This window comes from Moschus berezovskii, chromosome 1 (genome assembly GCF_049115385.1).
Source record: "Moschus berezovskii isolate FMDL1 chromosome 1, NW_MosBer_1.0, whole genome shotgun sequence".
Taxonomy (NCBI): Eukaryota; Metazoa; Chordata; class Mammalia; order Artiodactyla; family Moschidae; genus Moschus; species Moschus berezovskii.
In genome coordinates, this window is record NC_142460.1 from 140,655,757 (window position 1) to 140,673,568 (window position 17,812).

The 17,812-nt window shown below is 45.3% G+C and overlaps 1 protein-coding gene across 1 annotated transcript in view; it reads left to right on the forward strand.

Moving 5' to 3' along the window:
* Positions 1-701: 701 nt before the first annotated feature.
* The window catches only part of MINDY4B (MINDY family member 4B), a 51,198-nt gene continuing 34,087 nt past the window's right edge, over positions 702-17,812 (forward strand). The window contains exons 1-6 of the mRNA XM_055420183.2: positions 702-808; positions 1,333-1,360; positions 3,001-3,168; positions 13,597-13,716; positions 14,718-14,809; positions 17,557-17,722. Of these exons, the coding sequence (XP_055276158.2) occupies positions 702-808; positions 1,333-1,360; positions 3,001-3,168; positions 13,597-13,716; positions 14,718-14,809; positions 17,557-17,722 (681 nt within the window). The remainder of the gene's footprint in view (positions 809-1,332; positions 1,361-3,000; positions 3,169-13,596; positions 13,717-14,717; positions 14,810-17,556; positions 17,723-17,812) is intronic.

Sequence of the window (17,812 nt, forward strand, 5' to 3'; positions counted from 1 at the left end):
GGGTACCATAGCCTAACAACTTGGGTACATAAAATTAACCATCGCGACCATCAACATTCTTCATTATGCCAGTTATTAAAGTTACAATTCATTCAGCTAATAGGAAGAGACATACTTTTAAATTTATCCCAGAAAGAAACCAAACCAGTCCTTCTTCAAATTGTGTAAGGTTTCTGTGTGCTAAAATCCATATCAAGTTGGCCTTGATATGGCCAGTTTCTTCCTTGGCCTACACTTTACCCAACAGTAGTTGATACTGTTTTTCAATATCATCGTGATGGCTTTTAGTCTCTTTGACTACACATTTCCAAGGAGGGAACACAGCATAAGGCACTATCACATTCCACTAACATGATATCTCTCATCAATTAAATTATCCCAGTTGCTTTGATACAGATAAGTAATTGCAATCCTTTTGTTTATAAATCTGTGTCTTGGATTAAACATTCATGGTATCCTTACAGTGAAGAAAAACAGAAGTATTCCACCCCTAATGAAAGTTTAATCATGATCTGATAGCAAGGTCTTACAAAAAGCCCAGAGCTGCAACTGTGTGATGTGATCTCCTCATTGGTCAAAAGGTAGGGACTGTACACACGTCACCTGGGCATCTTTGCCAGCCAGCTCATTTCACTGCCAGCCCACTCTCTTTCCCATTTGAACAGCTTCCTTCTTCCAATTCTTTACATTATCTAATAGTTATGGAGCCCTCAGATGAGGCACAAAACTCCCAAGGGCTGGATTTAGAGGAGATAACTAGAAAGATTTTATTTCTTGACAAATGGAGGGAAATCTTTAGTTATCACAGGTAAGATGTTCTCATTTTCTCAATCCTCTAGAACCAGAGGGATTTCTTTTTTTTAATTTTATATATTTATTTTTGGTCTTGGGGTTCTTCCTGGCTACACTGGCTACTCTCTTGTTGTGGTGTGCAGGCTTCTCATTGCAGTGACTTCATTTGTTGCAGAGCATGGGCTGTATGGCTCCTGGCCTTCAGAGCACAGGCTCAACAGTTTTGGCGCACAACTCCAAGGCATGTGGGATCTTCCTGGAGCAGGGATGGAACCACTGTCTCCTGCACTGGCAGGCGGATTCTTTACCACTGAGCCACCAGGGAAGACCCCCTAGAACCAGGGGGATTTTACGTGGCTAAACAACCAACTTTTAACTTACTATGTGAGAAGTCTCCATTACAGATTTACATTTAAAATGCTTCAGGTATAACTGTTTGCAGAAAAAGGATCCCAAGCAAAGTGGAGGTTGAGGAGGTTTGAGGGAATAAGGGTTGAATAGAGTGAGTAATTTTCTTGATGTTTTCTCTTTCATTTATAGGTTGGGAACCAATAATACAACTTCTCAGGTAATTACTTTTCTCAAAGCCAGAGTGTTTTCCTCTGGTTGCTTCTTCAAACAATCACATTAACAGCATAATCTCCATTATTCTGTGCATGCAATATCACTAGGGCACTCGGCATTTAATGTGTGAAAACACAAAACTGGAAACCCTGTTGGAGATCTGTTCTTGTGCTTTCTTTTTTCATAAAAATCTCTTCTTACTTTTAAGAGCTACTTTGCATCATTAAAAGCACCATATGGTTATTATTTTTGAAAATAAAAATCATATGAGACTCTAGAGTTCCTACACTTGTGAAATAGCACTAGATTCTGACATCCAAGTGCTTCAGTGATCCTGAAGAAAAGTAGCTCTGAAAATAGTTATCATATTGATTCAGCTCCTGAAAAATTGTTTTCCTTCACTATCTTCAAATAAGGAAAAGATGACTGAATTCAGATGTTAAAATATATTTTAAAATCTGTTATACAATATAAGATGAAAGATGTTTTCCTCTCCTGTCACCTGAAAAGGTTAGAATGTAACGGGCTTTGTATTTCAGATATTAATTCAATCACTGAACAAACACTGCACAAAATATTAAGGTGATTTTCCTGGCACTAATTGAATTATTAATATTTTAACTATAGCACTAAAGCACCTTGCTCCAAGTAACATATGATCAAAAACCTTATTATTTCTGCTGAAACTCTCTTAGCCAGTCTACATTACAGTCAGAGAAAGAATAATTCTATTTCAGTCCTAGAAGTATTAAATGGAGCTAACTCTCATTTGGGGGAATAGAATAGTCAAAAGATAAATAATCTTTGTAAGGAAAAAAATAAATAAATGTTGAGTTAAGCTTTCCACAAGGTGGGGGAAGCCCCCTGCTACAAATCTAAAGATTTTCCATGTGATTTATAAAATGCATCTTATCCCATTAGTCGTCTATGACTGGGATGCTGTGTTTCTGAGATAAAGTATCTTAGCCTCTAGGAATCCAGAAAACAAGGAAGGCAGTTTCCTTCATGTTTCAGCTACCAAGTGGTCAGACATGTTTCATGACATTAGGATAGAAGTCTAAACCAAGTGGAAGAAGAACTGATGCTATCTTATATTTAAATGCTGTAAAAATCAGTTAAGAAAAGTAAAAATGGATTTTTTTTCCCTTAAAGATAGGGAGTGGTTTTTTTCAGGAAGAAAATCATTGCACTCACTTGCTAGGGATAAGGAATCTGAGAGAATTAAAGAAGGTAACCTGACTTTGTTTATTGGCCAGTTAACAGTATAATGAGAAATACTTCATATAGACTAGATTCACTCATTGTTTATAAAATGTTGTCTCCTCAAAACAAGAGACAGTAACATTTACAATTGTCTATAAACATCACTTCAAGTCAAGGTCTTGATAGCATTAACTACGTTTCCATAGTTACACTTAACTTCATCGAGTCACATAAAACTTGGGAGAACCCCTTTGACACAGACACTGGGATTTTTCTGCCTCTTTTATATCTATTTATGATCATTTTCAGACATCTCTAAAAGGGAGACAACATTTCATGAACACTGATATTTCAGGGAGAAAGAGAAAAGAAGGAAAGCGAAGTAAAAGGTCATCACCAGCTGTTTGCTTTGTTTTTTGGTGGTTGTGGCATTTTACACAGAATCATGAAGGTGACGGTATATCTGCTGGTGAAACTGAAGATGGAACAGGACGGCCTCAGCCAAGAGGACAAGGACGTTTGCCATCAAGTAGCCTTTGTTCTGTTCCCAAACCCTCTATCATCTCTTCAAAATCGGGCGGCTTCCCTGTCTCCCTAGCAATGGCCACAGTAAGTATAGCTTGTCAATTAAACATGAAACGAAACGTAATCTTCCCCAAACAACAAGGCTGGGGGAATCTAATCGGCTGTCATGTGAGAGTATTATGGAAGATAAGACTACGGACAGTTGTTATCGCTAAAGGAGAATATAATGAAAATGACTTATGCGTGGTAGTTTTCAAGGACACTGGTGATGTTACAGTCTTTCCTTCCCAAACTCTTGAGAGTCTCTCTTTATTGACTTCCTCAATTTGACCGCTAAATGTGAAGGCATGAGGGTGTTAGCAAATATAAGGTAGGATGGGGTAGATGATAAAGACAGCAAAGGTGGAAAAACGAGGTAGGTGTGGGAGACAGGACCCCTGTGCTGTGTGGACAGGAGGAAGATGGGGAACCTTCTTCTCAGTCCTGCAGCAAACACATGATCCCAAGGAGGAAACACTTTCTGGGGTGCCAACTAATAGTCAGATTTGAAGAGAACCTAAAAGTTTGAGAATCCAAGTGGATCTGGAAGCTGCTGTTTCCAGGGACCATTTGCTCCATTCAAACCGTGACCAAGGTGGGGGCGAGGGGCTGAGGCAGGGACCCAGCCACATCTCCTTGTTTGGCCTGGGGGCAATGTCTTGGCAAGTGGCCAAAGGACCAGCTGTCATGGTCAATGAGGCATGGTTGGGACCTGGGGAAGCAAAGCCAGGGATCGAGGAAAGGAAAAAAAGCACCAGTGAGCCTGAGCGATCCTTCCAACAGGATTGTCCTCCAATATTTGCCCTTTCAATCACAGTGAACATCAGGGATAATTTCTCCACATCCAGCCCATCCCCTCAGACTATATTCTCGAGACTTAGGCAGAGACCTCTCTTTGAGGCCCTAAGAACAAAAGTAGGAAGAGGTACTTTCTTCCTGAGGACACGCTGCCCTGCACCTAGGTATACTCTTAGAACACACCCAGGACGAGCCTGACCATCCGGGCAAAGACCAGCAAGGCTGCAGTCAGACCACCATGGACAGAAAGTTCTGCAGTCTGTGCCCTACAGGCAGGATCCCTGCTGGGAGGGAGGGGTGGGGGCTGGACCCCTTTCTGGGGGAACCTCACAGTCTACACCTGCTTTGTGAGCCCCGAGGCCAGGCTGGCCCTTACTGCAGTATTTCCAACCTCAACATAACCCATAACCGTTCTTCAGGTTCCCAGATGGGACATCATCACACACAGACTATAGCCCCCATGTTCTTTCTTCATCTTCATGCACATCCTCACAGGCTTCACGGAGCAACTCTCTCCACTGCCAGAGTTGTGGTACAAACATGCTGAGAGGCATGTGTGCTCTTTCTCATCATCACAGATCTTTCTGCCTCAACCCACCTTCCCCCTTATGCTCGAATGCCAGATGTCCCAGGCAGACAGGCCAGCAGGGCTCTCAGAGACGCAGTACTTGGCTCATTGGTGGTCCAGCCCCTGGATGGTGCTTTAACTTGTATCTCAGGCATCTAGTTTATCACTCTCCTTTTGAATAATTAAGATAGGTAAAGTGTCATCCTGTTAGAGTCTCCAGCCTCCATGGTTATTCTGCCTACGATGTGCTATAGGAACAGTAGTTAGGGCAGCTGAAGTCATCCCTCAGTATCCTGGGGGATGGGTTTCAGGAACCCCCCAGAGGAAACCAACCCCCACCACACTCAAGTCCCTTATATAAAATTGCCTAGTACCATCGGCGTGCTGTGATTCATGGAGTCGCAAAGAGTTGGACATGACTGAGCGACTGAACTGAACTGACTACCATCGGCCCCCCAATATCCTCAGAGACAGAGGGCTGAGTGTATCTGTATTTTACTGTACAAGGTTTTTAATGAATAATCTTTGTTGTTGTTCAGTCACTCAGTCATGTCCAACTCTTTGTGACCCCATGAACTGCAGCAGGGCTTCCCTGTCCTTCACCATAATACCTTTATGCATTTTAAAAATAGGAGAAAAAAAAAGAGGCAGTCACCGATGTTTCCAAAGTCTTCTATTTTCTCTCTATACTGTGGAGGCCAGTGAGCCCGGGTCTGAATTTTCCCACTTGTCTGCAAACACAGACATAATGCAATTGGAGACCTCCTCAGTGACTTTTCCAAGATAATTCTCTCCCTTTGGAAGAGGCTTGGAGACAAAAGAATCAGACTTGATGGAGTGTTAAGGAAGTCCCAGAAGAGAGAATTGATTTTTCTTCAAAAAAGCTGAATTTGGACGAATTCCAATTATCAGGACCAGATGATAATGTGTCCTTTAAACAGCAGCAGCATTAATTAAACATACCCTGGGATTTCAAGATGATGAGCCTTGGGACTCTGAATACGCATGTCCAGGAGTCAGTCTAGAAGCTTGATCAGACCAGCGCTAATGGAACATTTTGGCAGTGTAGCTGCCTGGCAAATTTTCAGTGATTGGATCCTCATTCTCACATGGGAGCGCCTTTTGTCATCGTCCTGCTACTCTCGCTGTCCCCTCCGCTTGGAATGGGGATGCATGGGACTTCCTGACATTGGCACACGCTTTTTGCTGGGAATCTGTTGAGAAAGTAAGGGGTGGGCAATGCACACAAGGCCCCTTCGCTGTCTCTAACTCTCCTGTTTCTCGCTTTTTGCTGCCCTATTTCCAGTTCCACCGCCTTCTCCCTTCCCCAGCCTCACATCTTACAGTGCGTGTGGTGGAATGAATGACCGGCCAGGCTGCTGACCCAGGTGAGGTCCTCGGAGAAGGTGAGAGTCCTCCTCAGGGCTCATCCCCTCCCCCATCTCACCCTCTTCCCGCCCCCTCCTCCCCACAGCTGCTGATCTTCCCACCAGCAGCAACTTCCATCCTCCTCCAGAGCCAGTCCTTCTGCAGGACCCAGCCTGGAACACATTCCTCTTGCCTCTTTCATCAGCAGCCAATAAACAAAACTAGGGGTTTGCCTAGTGGTTATTTGGAATGCCACCCAGCAGGATCATCTAAAAAATGTAATGTGGGAGATCAAAATATTCTGAGGGAGACCCAGAAGAATGAAGCTCTAACAGAGGATAACAGGCAATGGGTTGCTTTTAAGTTACCAGAGCCTGGTCACTCCAGCATGCTGTTACTGTTCAGTTGCCCAGTCACGTCAGACTCTTTGTGACCCCATGGATCGTACACCAGGCCTCCCTGTTCCTCACCATCTCCCAAAGTTTGCCCAAGGTCACATCCATTGCATCGGTGATGCCATCCAGCCATCTCATCCTCTGATGCCTTCTTCTTCTACCGTCAATCCTTTCCAGCATCAGGGACTTTTCCAATGTGTCTGTTCACATCAGATGACCAAAATACTGGAGCTTCAGCTTCAGCATCAATCCTTCCAATGAGTATTCAGGGCTGATTTCCCTTAAGATTGACTGGTTTGATCTCCTTTCTGTCCAAGTGACTTTCAAGAGTCTTCTCCAGCGCCATAGTTCGAGGGCATCAATTCTTCATTGCTCTGCCTTCTTCATGGTCCAGCTCTCACAACTGTATGTGACCACGGGAAGACCATAGCCTTGACTCAGTTCAGTTCAGTTCAGTGGCTCAGTCGTGTCCGACTCTCCGCGACCCCATAAATCACAGCACGCCAGGCCTCCCTGTCCATCACCAACTCCCGGAGTTCACTCAAACTCATGTCCACAGAGTCGGTGATGCCATCCAGCCATCTCATTCTCCGTCGTCCCCTTCTCCTCCCGCCCCCAACCTTTCCCAGCATCAGAGTCTTTTCCAGTGAGTCAACTCGTCGCATGAGGTGGCCAAAGCATTGCAGTTTCAGCTTTAGCATCAGTCCCTCCAATGAACACCCAGGATTGATCTCCTTTAGAATGGACTGGTTGGATCTCCTAGACCTTTATCGACAGAGGTCTGGCTGACCTTTGTCAGCATGGGTCTAATAGATGCTCTTGAGTAGATGTTTATTTAACTAATTAATTCACTGCCTCTGGACAATCTCCAAGAGAAGCATCTCAGTACAGGAGAGTGGATATCATCCGTGTGCCCCTTCAAGCTCTTGTTCTACCCCTTGCCACTCTGCTTATTGCCCAGGAGAGTGAGCTGTACTCATTTCATCAATAGGGCTCCCTCCTCTGACTTCCTGTTGAGATTGAACAATGGGAGCCCTGGACGGAGGGATGCAAATGATGTCAGGTTGAGCAAGCTGGCAGAATCTTTCTCCTTTGAAGGCAGTGCTTCCCCAGGACTCTTTTCTTCCTTCTCCACCTCCAGGTCTAGGAGACATAACAACTTCTCATTCTTGGTAGCTCTGGCACTCTACATTAGCCCTTGTGGTTTCCCCACATGCAGCCATCATCCTTGTAAACAGTCCATGAATTAAACTTCCCTCAAGTCAATTATCCTGACTTGAGTGCCATCTGTTTCCTGCTGGGACCCTGACTGGTGCCAGCTGAAAGGTTTGCATTTGAGACCTGGCAGTACCATTTACTAGCTATGTGACCTTGGGCATACCACTTCACTGCTCTGGGCTCCAAGTTCTTCACCTGTAAAATGAAAGGGCCAAATTAGATTTTTATTCAACAAATACTTCTTGCGAGCCTACTGTGTACCAGGTAGTGCACCAGATGTTGAGAAACTGACAGTGAACATGACCAGGTCTAGAGATTACTGTTCTACTTGGTGAGCTGATTTAGAAATGTCTTAGGACTCACTAGTTCCAAATTCTCTGATTCTGCAATGGTCCAGCAATTTCTAAAGCAGGAAAGGATTCAGGGAAGGAACTTCAAAGAGAATTATTCTACTTCAAGTTGTGAAGTACAGTGATGTGGCTGAGCAACGGATAGAGACAGGTGGTCACAGGGAAACTCTAAGCCCAGGGACAAGGGACAAGGCCTAGTCAGGGTAAGGAAATGAATCTGTTGGGAAGAATGATCTGTGGGTGCGTGCATGTGTGTGTGTGTGTGTGTGTGTGTGTGAGAGAGAGAGAGAGAGAGAGAGAGAAATAATGATCATCATCCTTTTTATCATCACAGCAATCAGGAAAGAGAGGTAAGTATTCGTAGAAAACTAACAAGGTAAAGAGAGAAAAACTACAAACCCCGCCTGACTGTGTTAAACAATAATACTCATTACAGTCATTTATTAGGACCATTTACCATTTGTGTCTAGTTACCAGGCACCATAAAATATATGTATTGTTTACTATGTGTCAGGTTAATCTTGTTACAAATTATATTGATATGAAAGTCAGTGTTGGGGGGGATAAACTGGGAGAATGACATATACACGCTACTATATATAACATATCGGAGAAGGCAACGGCAAGCCACTCCAGTACTCTTGCCTAGAAAATCCCGTGGACGGAGGAGCCTGGTAGGCTGCAGTCCATGCGGTCGCTACGAGTCAGACATGACTGAGAGACTTCACTTTCCCTTTTCACTTTCACACATTGGAGAAGGAAATGGCAACCCACTCCAGTGTTCTTGCCTGGAGAATCCCAGGGACGGGGGAGCCTGATGGGCTGCCGTCTATGGGGTCACACAGAGTCGGACACGACTGAAGTGACTTAGCAGCAGCAGCATATATAACATATACATAATATAAAGATACTCTGGGTCGGGAAGATCCCCTGGAGAAGGAAATTATATTAATTCTCCAGTATTTTTGGAGAAATATCTCCAGTATTTTTGCCTGGAGAATTCCACGGACAGAGGAGCCTGGCAGTCTCCAGTCCACGGGGTTGCAAAGAGTCGGACACAACTGAGTGACTATCACTCATATAAAATAGATATCTAATAAGGATCTATTGTGGGTTTCCCTGGTGGCTCAGTTGGTAAAAAAATTTGTTTGCAATGCAAGAGACCTGGGTTTGATCCCTGGGTTGGGAGGATCCCCTGGAGAAGGGAATGGCAGCCCCTTCCAGTATGCTTGCCTGGGAACTCCCAAGGACAGAGAATCCTGTCCACAGTGTCGCAGAGAGTCAGACATGACTGAATGACTAACACACACACATAGACACATGCACAGAGGCCTATTGTATAGCACAGGGAACTCTTCTCAATACTCTGTAATGACTTATATGGGAAAAGAATCTAAAAAAAGAGTAGATATTTGCATACGGATAATTGATTCACTTTCTTATACACCCGAAACTAATACAACATTGTAAATCAACTATACCCCAATAAAATTTTTTTTCAAAGTCAGTGTTACATAAGTAAGGTGGGTCATCTTCATTGCCATGCTGGCCAGTGGGGGCTACCCCGAGGGGCCTGTAGCCCCTCTGCTCTAGGCCTCCCCAAGATGCATCTGGATGGCAATGCTCCCTAAGTTGGAAGGGCAACATAAACAGGAGTTTGATTTGGCTTACTGAATTTTTCGACTGAATTTGAATTCTAAGCTTCCTTAGTTCTGACGGTCTGTCACATTATCCACGGCTTCTCCTCCCTTATTCCTGCCAATCTGTGGTCTTCTTCCATCTGGGCTGGAACTTTCTTCCATGCAGCATAAAGACGTTCCAGCATAGACAGACTGTGTTTTCACAGAGGTAATAACAGCACTTATGGTTCCCAGAGTCCTTTTCATACATCTTCTCTTGCAGCGGGATAGCTTTCCATTTCAGGGATAGGGGCTGAGCCAGGGGTTATCCCCGTTTCAGAAGAAGCAAAGGAAATCTTAGGTTTGGCAATTGGTCAGCAAGGAGCAGAGCAGGGGCTTCTCAGCCCTGGAGTCAGGAGTGAGCCATTTTCCTCCTGTGCTATGCAGTCTTGATGTCAGGCAAACACTTCCCATCCATATTCAGTCCTCTGCCCAGGAGTTGGTGACCGTTTTTGGTTAGAGTGCACACCGATTCTGTCTTCCAAGAGTAGCCTTTGTGTCTTCTGCTCCCTCCCCTTGACAGACAAGGGACATATCATTTTCCCTCAAGCGCAGTTTTGGGCTCTTTCTCACTCTGAAATGCATCTGCCTCTTTTTCTCTGTATTGTTCAGTCGCTAAGTCATGTCCGACCCTTTGCGACACCATAGACTGCAGCACACCAGGCTTCCGTATCCCTCACCACCTCCTGAAGTTTGCCCAAGTTCATGTCCATTGCATTGGTGATGCCATCCAACCGTCTCATTCTCTGTAGTCCCCTTATTCTCCTGCCTTCTATCTTTCCCAGGATTCAGGAGTCCACCTGAATCTTTTCCAGTGAGTTAGCTCTTCATATCAGGTGGCCAAAGTATTGGAGCTTTAGCTTTAGCATCAGTCCTTCAAATGAATATTCAGGACTGATTTCCTTTAGGATTGACCAGTTTGATCTCCTTTCTGTCCAAGGGACTCTCTTGATATACAGACTTTGATGGCCTTGCTGACTCCTTTTTCTCTGTCGAGACGGTCTTTTCTTTCTAAGGTAGGAGCGGGGTGGCCAGGAAATAAACTCCAGCCACAGTTGGCACTAGTGGTAAAGAATCCGCCTGCCAATGCAGGAGATGCAAGAGACATGGGTTCGATCCTTGCATCTGGAAGATCCCCTGGAGAAGGAAATGGCAATCCACTCCAGTATTCTTGCCTGGAGAATCCCTTGGAGAGAGGAACCTGGCGGGCTACAGTCCATGGGATCACAAAGAGTTGGACACAAATGAAGTGACTTAATATGCATGGACGCATGGAAGCAGACCCCGGTCTGACATTGAGAAGACTGTTCCAGATGCATGCTTCTCCTGCATGTGTCCTTCTTGGAAGCCATCAGGGTTTGCTCTGTGCACTGCTGAGAAGAGGCACTCTGGCTCTGGATCAGTTGTGTTCCATATTCCGTTTGTCCACACTCTTCAACTAGCTCCAAATGCCTGAGCATGCTGTTCAAAACAGATTCTGTTTTCTGTCCAGAAACAGATTCAAGGTACTTTCCAGTCTGAGCTTCCACTAACTTTCTGCCCCATGACCCTGGAACACACACACACACAATGTTATAGTCTCAATGAACTGCTCACTGTCCCTAGATACCCTGGTACCATGTGTGCGCATTTGTAGGTCTTCCTCTCTGCCCAGCCTCCACTCCTTTACAAGTGACAGGCCATTGTGTGGTCTGTTGCAGAGTGTGGGACGTGTCCTTGGGCTGGAATATGGGGTGTTTGGGGCTGTGGCAGTAAGTGACATTGAATAACATGGAGTTGCGTCATGAAAAGTCAGTTCCCTCTTCACCCTGGCAGGCCAGGGAGAAAACCAGGTAAGGGGCAGGACACATTCACGTCTTCCTTTGTAGCTCAGTAGGTAAGGAATCCACCTCCAATGGAGGAGTCCACATGCAATGGAGGAGACTAGGTTTGATTCCTGGATCAGGAAGATCCCCTAGAGAAGGAAGTGGCAACACATTCCAGTATTCTTGCCTGGGAAATTCCATGGACGAGGAGCCTGGTGGGCTACAGTCCATGAGGTCACAAGAGTTGCACGTGACTTAGCTACTAAACCACCACCACCATCTCCCTTTTTAATTAAGAACAGTGCAGGGTTTCTTCTTGGAGAATGAAATGGCAACCCACTCCAGTGTTCTTGCCTGGAGAATCCCAGGGACGGCGGAGCCTGGTGGGCTGCCATCTGTGGGGTCGCACAGAGTCGGACACGACTGAAGCGACTTAGCAGCAGCAGCAGCAGGGTTCTGTCAGAGACTTCATAGAAAATAGTTTCTAGCATGATTCAATAAGATCATTTTATTCCTATTATATATTTATGGGTTTACTTTGGTCACTGTTCTGTACAGTTTTTTTTAATTGGATTATAATTGTGTTATACTGTTCTGTTAGTTTCTGCTGTGCAACAACATGAATCAGCCATATGTGTATATATATCCCTCTTTCTTGAGCCTTCCTCCCAACCTCCCCCACCCCACTCCTCTAGGTCATCACAGAACACTGGGCTGAGTTCCCTGTGCTGTACAGCAGCTTCCCATTAGCTATTTTACACACGGTAGTATATATATCAGAGAAGGCAATGGCAAACCACTCCAGTGTTCTTGCCTGGAGAGTCCCAGGGACGGGGGAGCCTGGTGGGCTTCCGTCTGTGGGGTCACACAGAGTCGGACACGACTGAAGTGACTTAGCAGTATATATATGTCAATGCAACTCTCTCAATTCGTCCCTCCCTCTCCTTCCGCTACTGTGTCCACAAGTCCATTCTCTATGTCTGCGCTTCTATTCCTGCCCTGCAAATAGGTTCATCAGTACCATTTTTCTAGGTTTCATTTATATATACATTAACATATGGTGTTTGCTTTTCTCTATTTTTTATTATGGCAAGTGATTTTGATTCCCAATTAAGGACATGGTGTAAAGGGTCCTTTTAAATATTTAAATAAACATTTTAAATGTTTTCTTAAATTATCAAAGAGTGGCCCGAGCTAATGAGCGATATTAACTCAATAATGATCAGCACATAAAAATGGCAACAGTCATAAGGATGGCACATACAGGATTTAAGCTGGAAGGTGGATCAGTGCTGTTAGACTGGGTGTGAATCCCAGCTCAACTTCTTCTGGCTGGGTGATCTTATGCAAATACTTTCTTGTAAAAGGAGGATAATAATGGTAGCTTTCTCAAAGAATTAAATTAACACAATGAACTCAAAGCACTTAGCCCAGTCCTGGCACACAGAAAATGCCCAATAAATACTAGATGTCATTTGCCAGCCTCGTTCAAATGCCACCTCTTCCACGAAGCTTTCACTGACTGCTTCAGTCAGAAGTTGTCTTCACTCCTGGCACTTTGTCTAATGGAATGTCACACATTCTTTATTGCACATGGTTGCAAGGTTAGACTCTTTACGTATCTATACCCCACATAGGACCTAACACATACTAAAAGATTCTTGTGTCTCTGATTATAAAGGCATTCCCTTTTCATCATGTGTTTGGTTTACAAAGGCTTTCTGGGATTTTCTAAAAGACCCTGTCTAATCTCAACATGCTGCAGAGTATCCAGAAAAAAACAAGATTCTAGGGCAAGAACAGAGGCTGCTTGTTGAATACCATTTACACCATTATCACACTCAGGTTACAATCATAGAGGCCTGCCTACTCCCTTTTTCCGGAGCAAGAGAGAAAGACCCAAAGGCAGGAGAGGTAGAGATTCCAGAGTCATGGATGGAGGGACAAGAGGCATGAGAACAGAACAGCAGACTTATCACAGATGGTAAGAGTGAACAGGGAAGATGGCTGGCATTGGAAGGTGAGACAGACACAGGGACAAAACTCAGATGGGGGCAGCAGGTGCAGAGTTGACACTCTGGGCCTTCAGGATAAAGTGTCCTAAGTGAACCTGATGCAAACCTTATGCAGAGGGCTGGACAATCATGCCCAGAGGAACAGAGTAATATGCTAACCTGACTCTAGGAAAGCGACAGGCCCACCTCCGTGATTTCACCACCTGGCTTAGGGCTGTTTGCTAAGGGCTGTGTCTAGGAAGAATACCCTTTGAACCGTTTGTTTCCCTTTTTTCAGAAACTGCGCCAGACCCTCTTTGGAAATACCATCCAGGTCTTCAGCTCTGACTGGACAAGGGCCTATTTCCAGTTTCATGAGCCTTTTTCTGACCTGGCTTTTGCGTTGCAAGTGGGAAAGGTAAGCACAGGTGATCTCTTTTTTAATTCTATGCTCCCTGTGTTTCCTATCATCCTCCTCTATATAAATGCATGTTTTCATTATAATCAAATGTAGAAACATGTTTATAATTTAAAATGTAACCGTAAATGATAACAGACTTAGTGTGTTGAAAATTCTCACACACTATCAAGGATGTCATAAAGTCTCAAACTCCTCCCTGCTGCTGCTGCTAAGTCGCTTCAGTCATGTCCGACTCTGTGCGACCCCATAGACAGCAGCCCACCAGGCTCCCCCGTCCCTGGGATTCTCCAGGCAAGAACACTGGAGTGGGTTGCCATTTCCTTCTCAAATGCGTAAAAGTGAAAGTAAAGTTGCTTAGTCGTGTTCGAATCTTAGCAACCCCATGGACTGCAGCCTACCAGACTCCTCCACCCATGGGATTTTCCAGGCAAGAGTACTGGAGTGGGGTGCCATTGCCTTCTCCGAAACTTCTCCCTACCCTCTTCCAGATTCTGGTTTTCCTAGCTCTTCTTTCAAAGTCCTAAGCATCGCTAAGAATTTAGAGGTAGAGAGAGATCTAGGAATTTCTGATTTGTTTTAAAACCTCAATCATTCATATCATTGATCATTAGCCACACAGAATTTCAGGAGCTAGCTGACTAGCTCCTTACTTCCTGCAAATCTCAAAGTTGAATGTGAGACAGGAGCACCGTGAAGGTAGGACAGAGGAAGACAGACAACTTGGGGTGCTGGTCTACAATGCTCCACAGAGAAGCAAGTCATTGCAGATTCTAGTCTGGTCATGGCACCCGGCCATAGACCATGGGGAGGTATGGCATTGTAGAGTGCAGTGTCCCTTTGCTAAGCCTAGAGATGCTGTGCATCAGGAGGGAAAAGGCTGCCGAGAAGAATAAATGATGACATCCATTTCCAAGAGTTCATTTGTATAATGTGGGCCCTAAGGTTTCCAATACCATTGTAAAGCCCTGCTCCTCACTATTCATCCACTCCTATTTCAGGGAGGTGTCCGAACCATTCAGATGGCTGTACAAGGATCCATTATTAAATACCTTCTGTTTACAAGGAAGGGAAAAGACTGTAACTTCTTCAGGTAAGAGGCCTATGAGAAGGACTCGAAAAGAATTAACCACTTTATGAAAAATTTTATGGGCTAAATAATCACCAGGGAAAATCCCCTGGGTTGCCTCAGGAAGGAGACTTGACTCAGAAGGCAAAAAGTGGGAACTTACCTGGCAGTCCAGTGGTTAAGACTTTGCCTTCCAATGCAGGGGATACGGGTTTGATCCCTGGAGAGACAGCTAAGATCCCACATGCCTCACAGTCGGAAAACCAGAACATAAAACAGAGGCAATATTGTAACAAATTCAATAAAGACTTTTTAAACACAGTTCATATTTTTAAAAATCTTAAAAAATAAAAAAAGACAGAAATGGCCCTGGTTCTCCCAGAGGGGCTGGATTTCACAACTGGGGAGGGCTCTCCCAGAACCCCCGTCAATGTTCAGCTGCAGGAATAATGCTGACAGTTTTATGCTCCACCGCAGACCACCCTGACAGGTAAAATGAAGCACCAGGTCTCCAGGTGGGCTCAACTGACAACATTTGATGGGAAGCCCCAACCTAACAATTCCAGAGAGAGAACAAAAGGGGCGATGAAAGCCTCATAAATGGAGAATTCACCGTCCCATTTAATCAGGCTGACAATGCACAGTGTTTGGTGGCTGCCTATTTTTTAAAAAATCAGTTCAAATTATTTTGTTCTTAGATGTTAACAAGCCCCTATCATGTGCAAGGCTATATGATTGCTATTAGAAGAAACAGAAATAATTAAAAGGCACCTACCTACCCTCGAGCAGGATAAGTTATCACCCAAAACAGGAACTGAATATCTCATCTATCCTAAGAACACGAATTGCCAAGTTCCTTAGAAGCAGAGCCAAAGATGGGAATTCTTTATGCAGGTGATTTATTAAGGGAATGAATGTCCTCAGAAGAAACCCATAAGAGAGCAGAGTAAAACAGGCTCAGGATGGAAGAGAAGTAGAGGAAGCAGGTGGTTGCCAATGATGGCTAGGCTCCGCCTGAGCCATGGGAGCTCTCGGTGGTGGGGGGTGGGGGGTAGTTGGGTGGGCACTGCTCCATCTTCAGATAAGGGGGGGGGCCTTTTCACCTCTCACCCCCGCTTAGGCATCTACTATGTACCCTCCTATGGGAAGGTGGCACAACTCCTAGTCACTTCCAGGGAAGATGGCTCCAGGTCTTCAGAAATACAAGCCACTAGCAGGAGTACCCCGGAGAAGGCAATGGCAAGCCACTCCAGTACTCTTGCCTAGAAAATCCCATGGATGGAGGAGCCTGGTAGGCTGCAGTCCGTGGGGTCGCTAAGGGTCGGACACGACTGAGCGACTCCACTTTCTCTTCTCACTTTCACACATTGGAGAAGGAAATGGCAACCTACTCCAGTGTTCTTGCCTGGAGAATCCCAGGGACGGGGGAGCCTGGTGGGCTTCCGTCTATGGGGTCACACAGAGTCGGACACGACTGAAGTGACTTAGCAGCAGCAGGAGTACCCAAAGCAATGGCAGGAATGTATCCACGAACTGAGTAAAAGAGATCCCAAGCAGTCTAGATGAAACATACATTTGCTATACAAACAAAGCATTTAGCACAGTACCTGGTATTAAGTCAATGGTAATGAATAACTGCTATTATCTACCCTCTCCACGAAGCCTTCTTGAATGTTCCCAGGCACACATTCTCTCCCCTTCCTCTGTAGTTTCCCAGCACTTTGTTTTATTCTCATTCTACCTTGCACTGGGGTTTTGGAGTATGAGGCTCTTGTTACTCATTTCTGTATCATTGTAGAGCTAGGTGGATTTTATTAATCGGGGCTGAGTTCATTCACTAACCTCTATCATGTGTTTCTTCATTAGGACCACAGCTGTCAATGTTAAGTATTTAGAAAATGAGCATAGCACAGGTGTCTGATATAAAGATTGGCTCTCATTTCCAGGGAAGTCAGACCCACTGGGATTATTTGACAGGGCTAATGGTTAAGGATAATCTCATGGTTAAGTCAGGAGGCACACTGCCTGCATTCCAGTCACTGCTCTACTGCTGTAAAGGCAGAAGACTCGGGGCAGTCCTCTCAACCTCCCTGTCTTCCTTTCCTTACCTCTAAAATAGGAGAAATAATAGTGTCCACCTCACAGCTTTTGAAAGGATTAAACGAGGTGATATGTGTTAGGTGCTTAGGACAATGCTGGACCCAGTGAGTGCCAGATCAGAGGAAATTACAAGTCACTAAGGCAACCTGAAGGTGGCCTCAAATGACACGTAGGATGTGATCAGGCAGAAAGCACAGACAGGACATGCATATTAAAGGCAGACGAGTGCATGAGAAAAAGCACAGAGGTGGAAGGCAGAGACAACATCCAGGGGACCCGTCCATCTGGGGCAGAGGGTTTGCAAAATGGAAGTCTGGGAGATAAACCTGGGAGGACTATTTGGGGTTGCACTTTGGAAGGGCCTGTGTGATGGGGTTAGAGAGTTTGGATGGAGCCTACTAGAGGTTCAGGAGAGAGGACAGTGTGGGGATTCAGTGGGGAGCGTAATACACAGGGTGAAGAAACAAGAGGAATAGCGTGCTGGGATGAGGATGCCCATTCCGTGGGGGCAGAGAGGACAAGACCCCCCTCGACATTCTCAGAGTGCAGGCTGATGAAGGAATCAAACAGAGCCATCCTGCACTCAGAAGGGTTCCTGAAAGTGGAGGCCCCGGGCCCTCAGCTAGGTGATGTTCTTTGCCATGTGTTCCTCCCCTCCTTCTGCATTGAAGCTTGTGCAGGATAAGCAAGCATGATCAGGACCACACGCTGGCGGCGGCGCTCGCAGGCATCCTTTGGGCCGCAGGAGCAGCTCAGAAGGCCACCATCTGCCTCATTACTGAGGACACTTACGTCACCCCAACTCCTGGCTACTCTGGGGATGGTTTCTCTGAACGGGTGAGTGCGCTTCTGCCCATCCTGCCAGATAAAGGTGATGGAGCCTGGGTGAGTACTAGACTCACCATGGCAATGGGTTGGAAGACCACT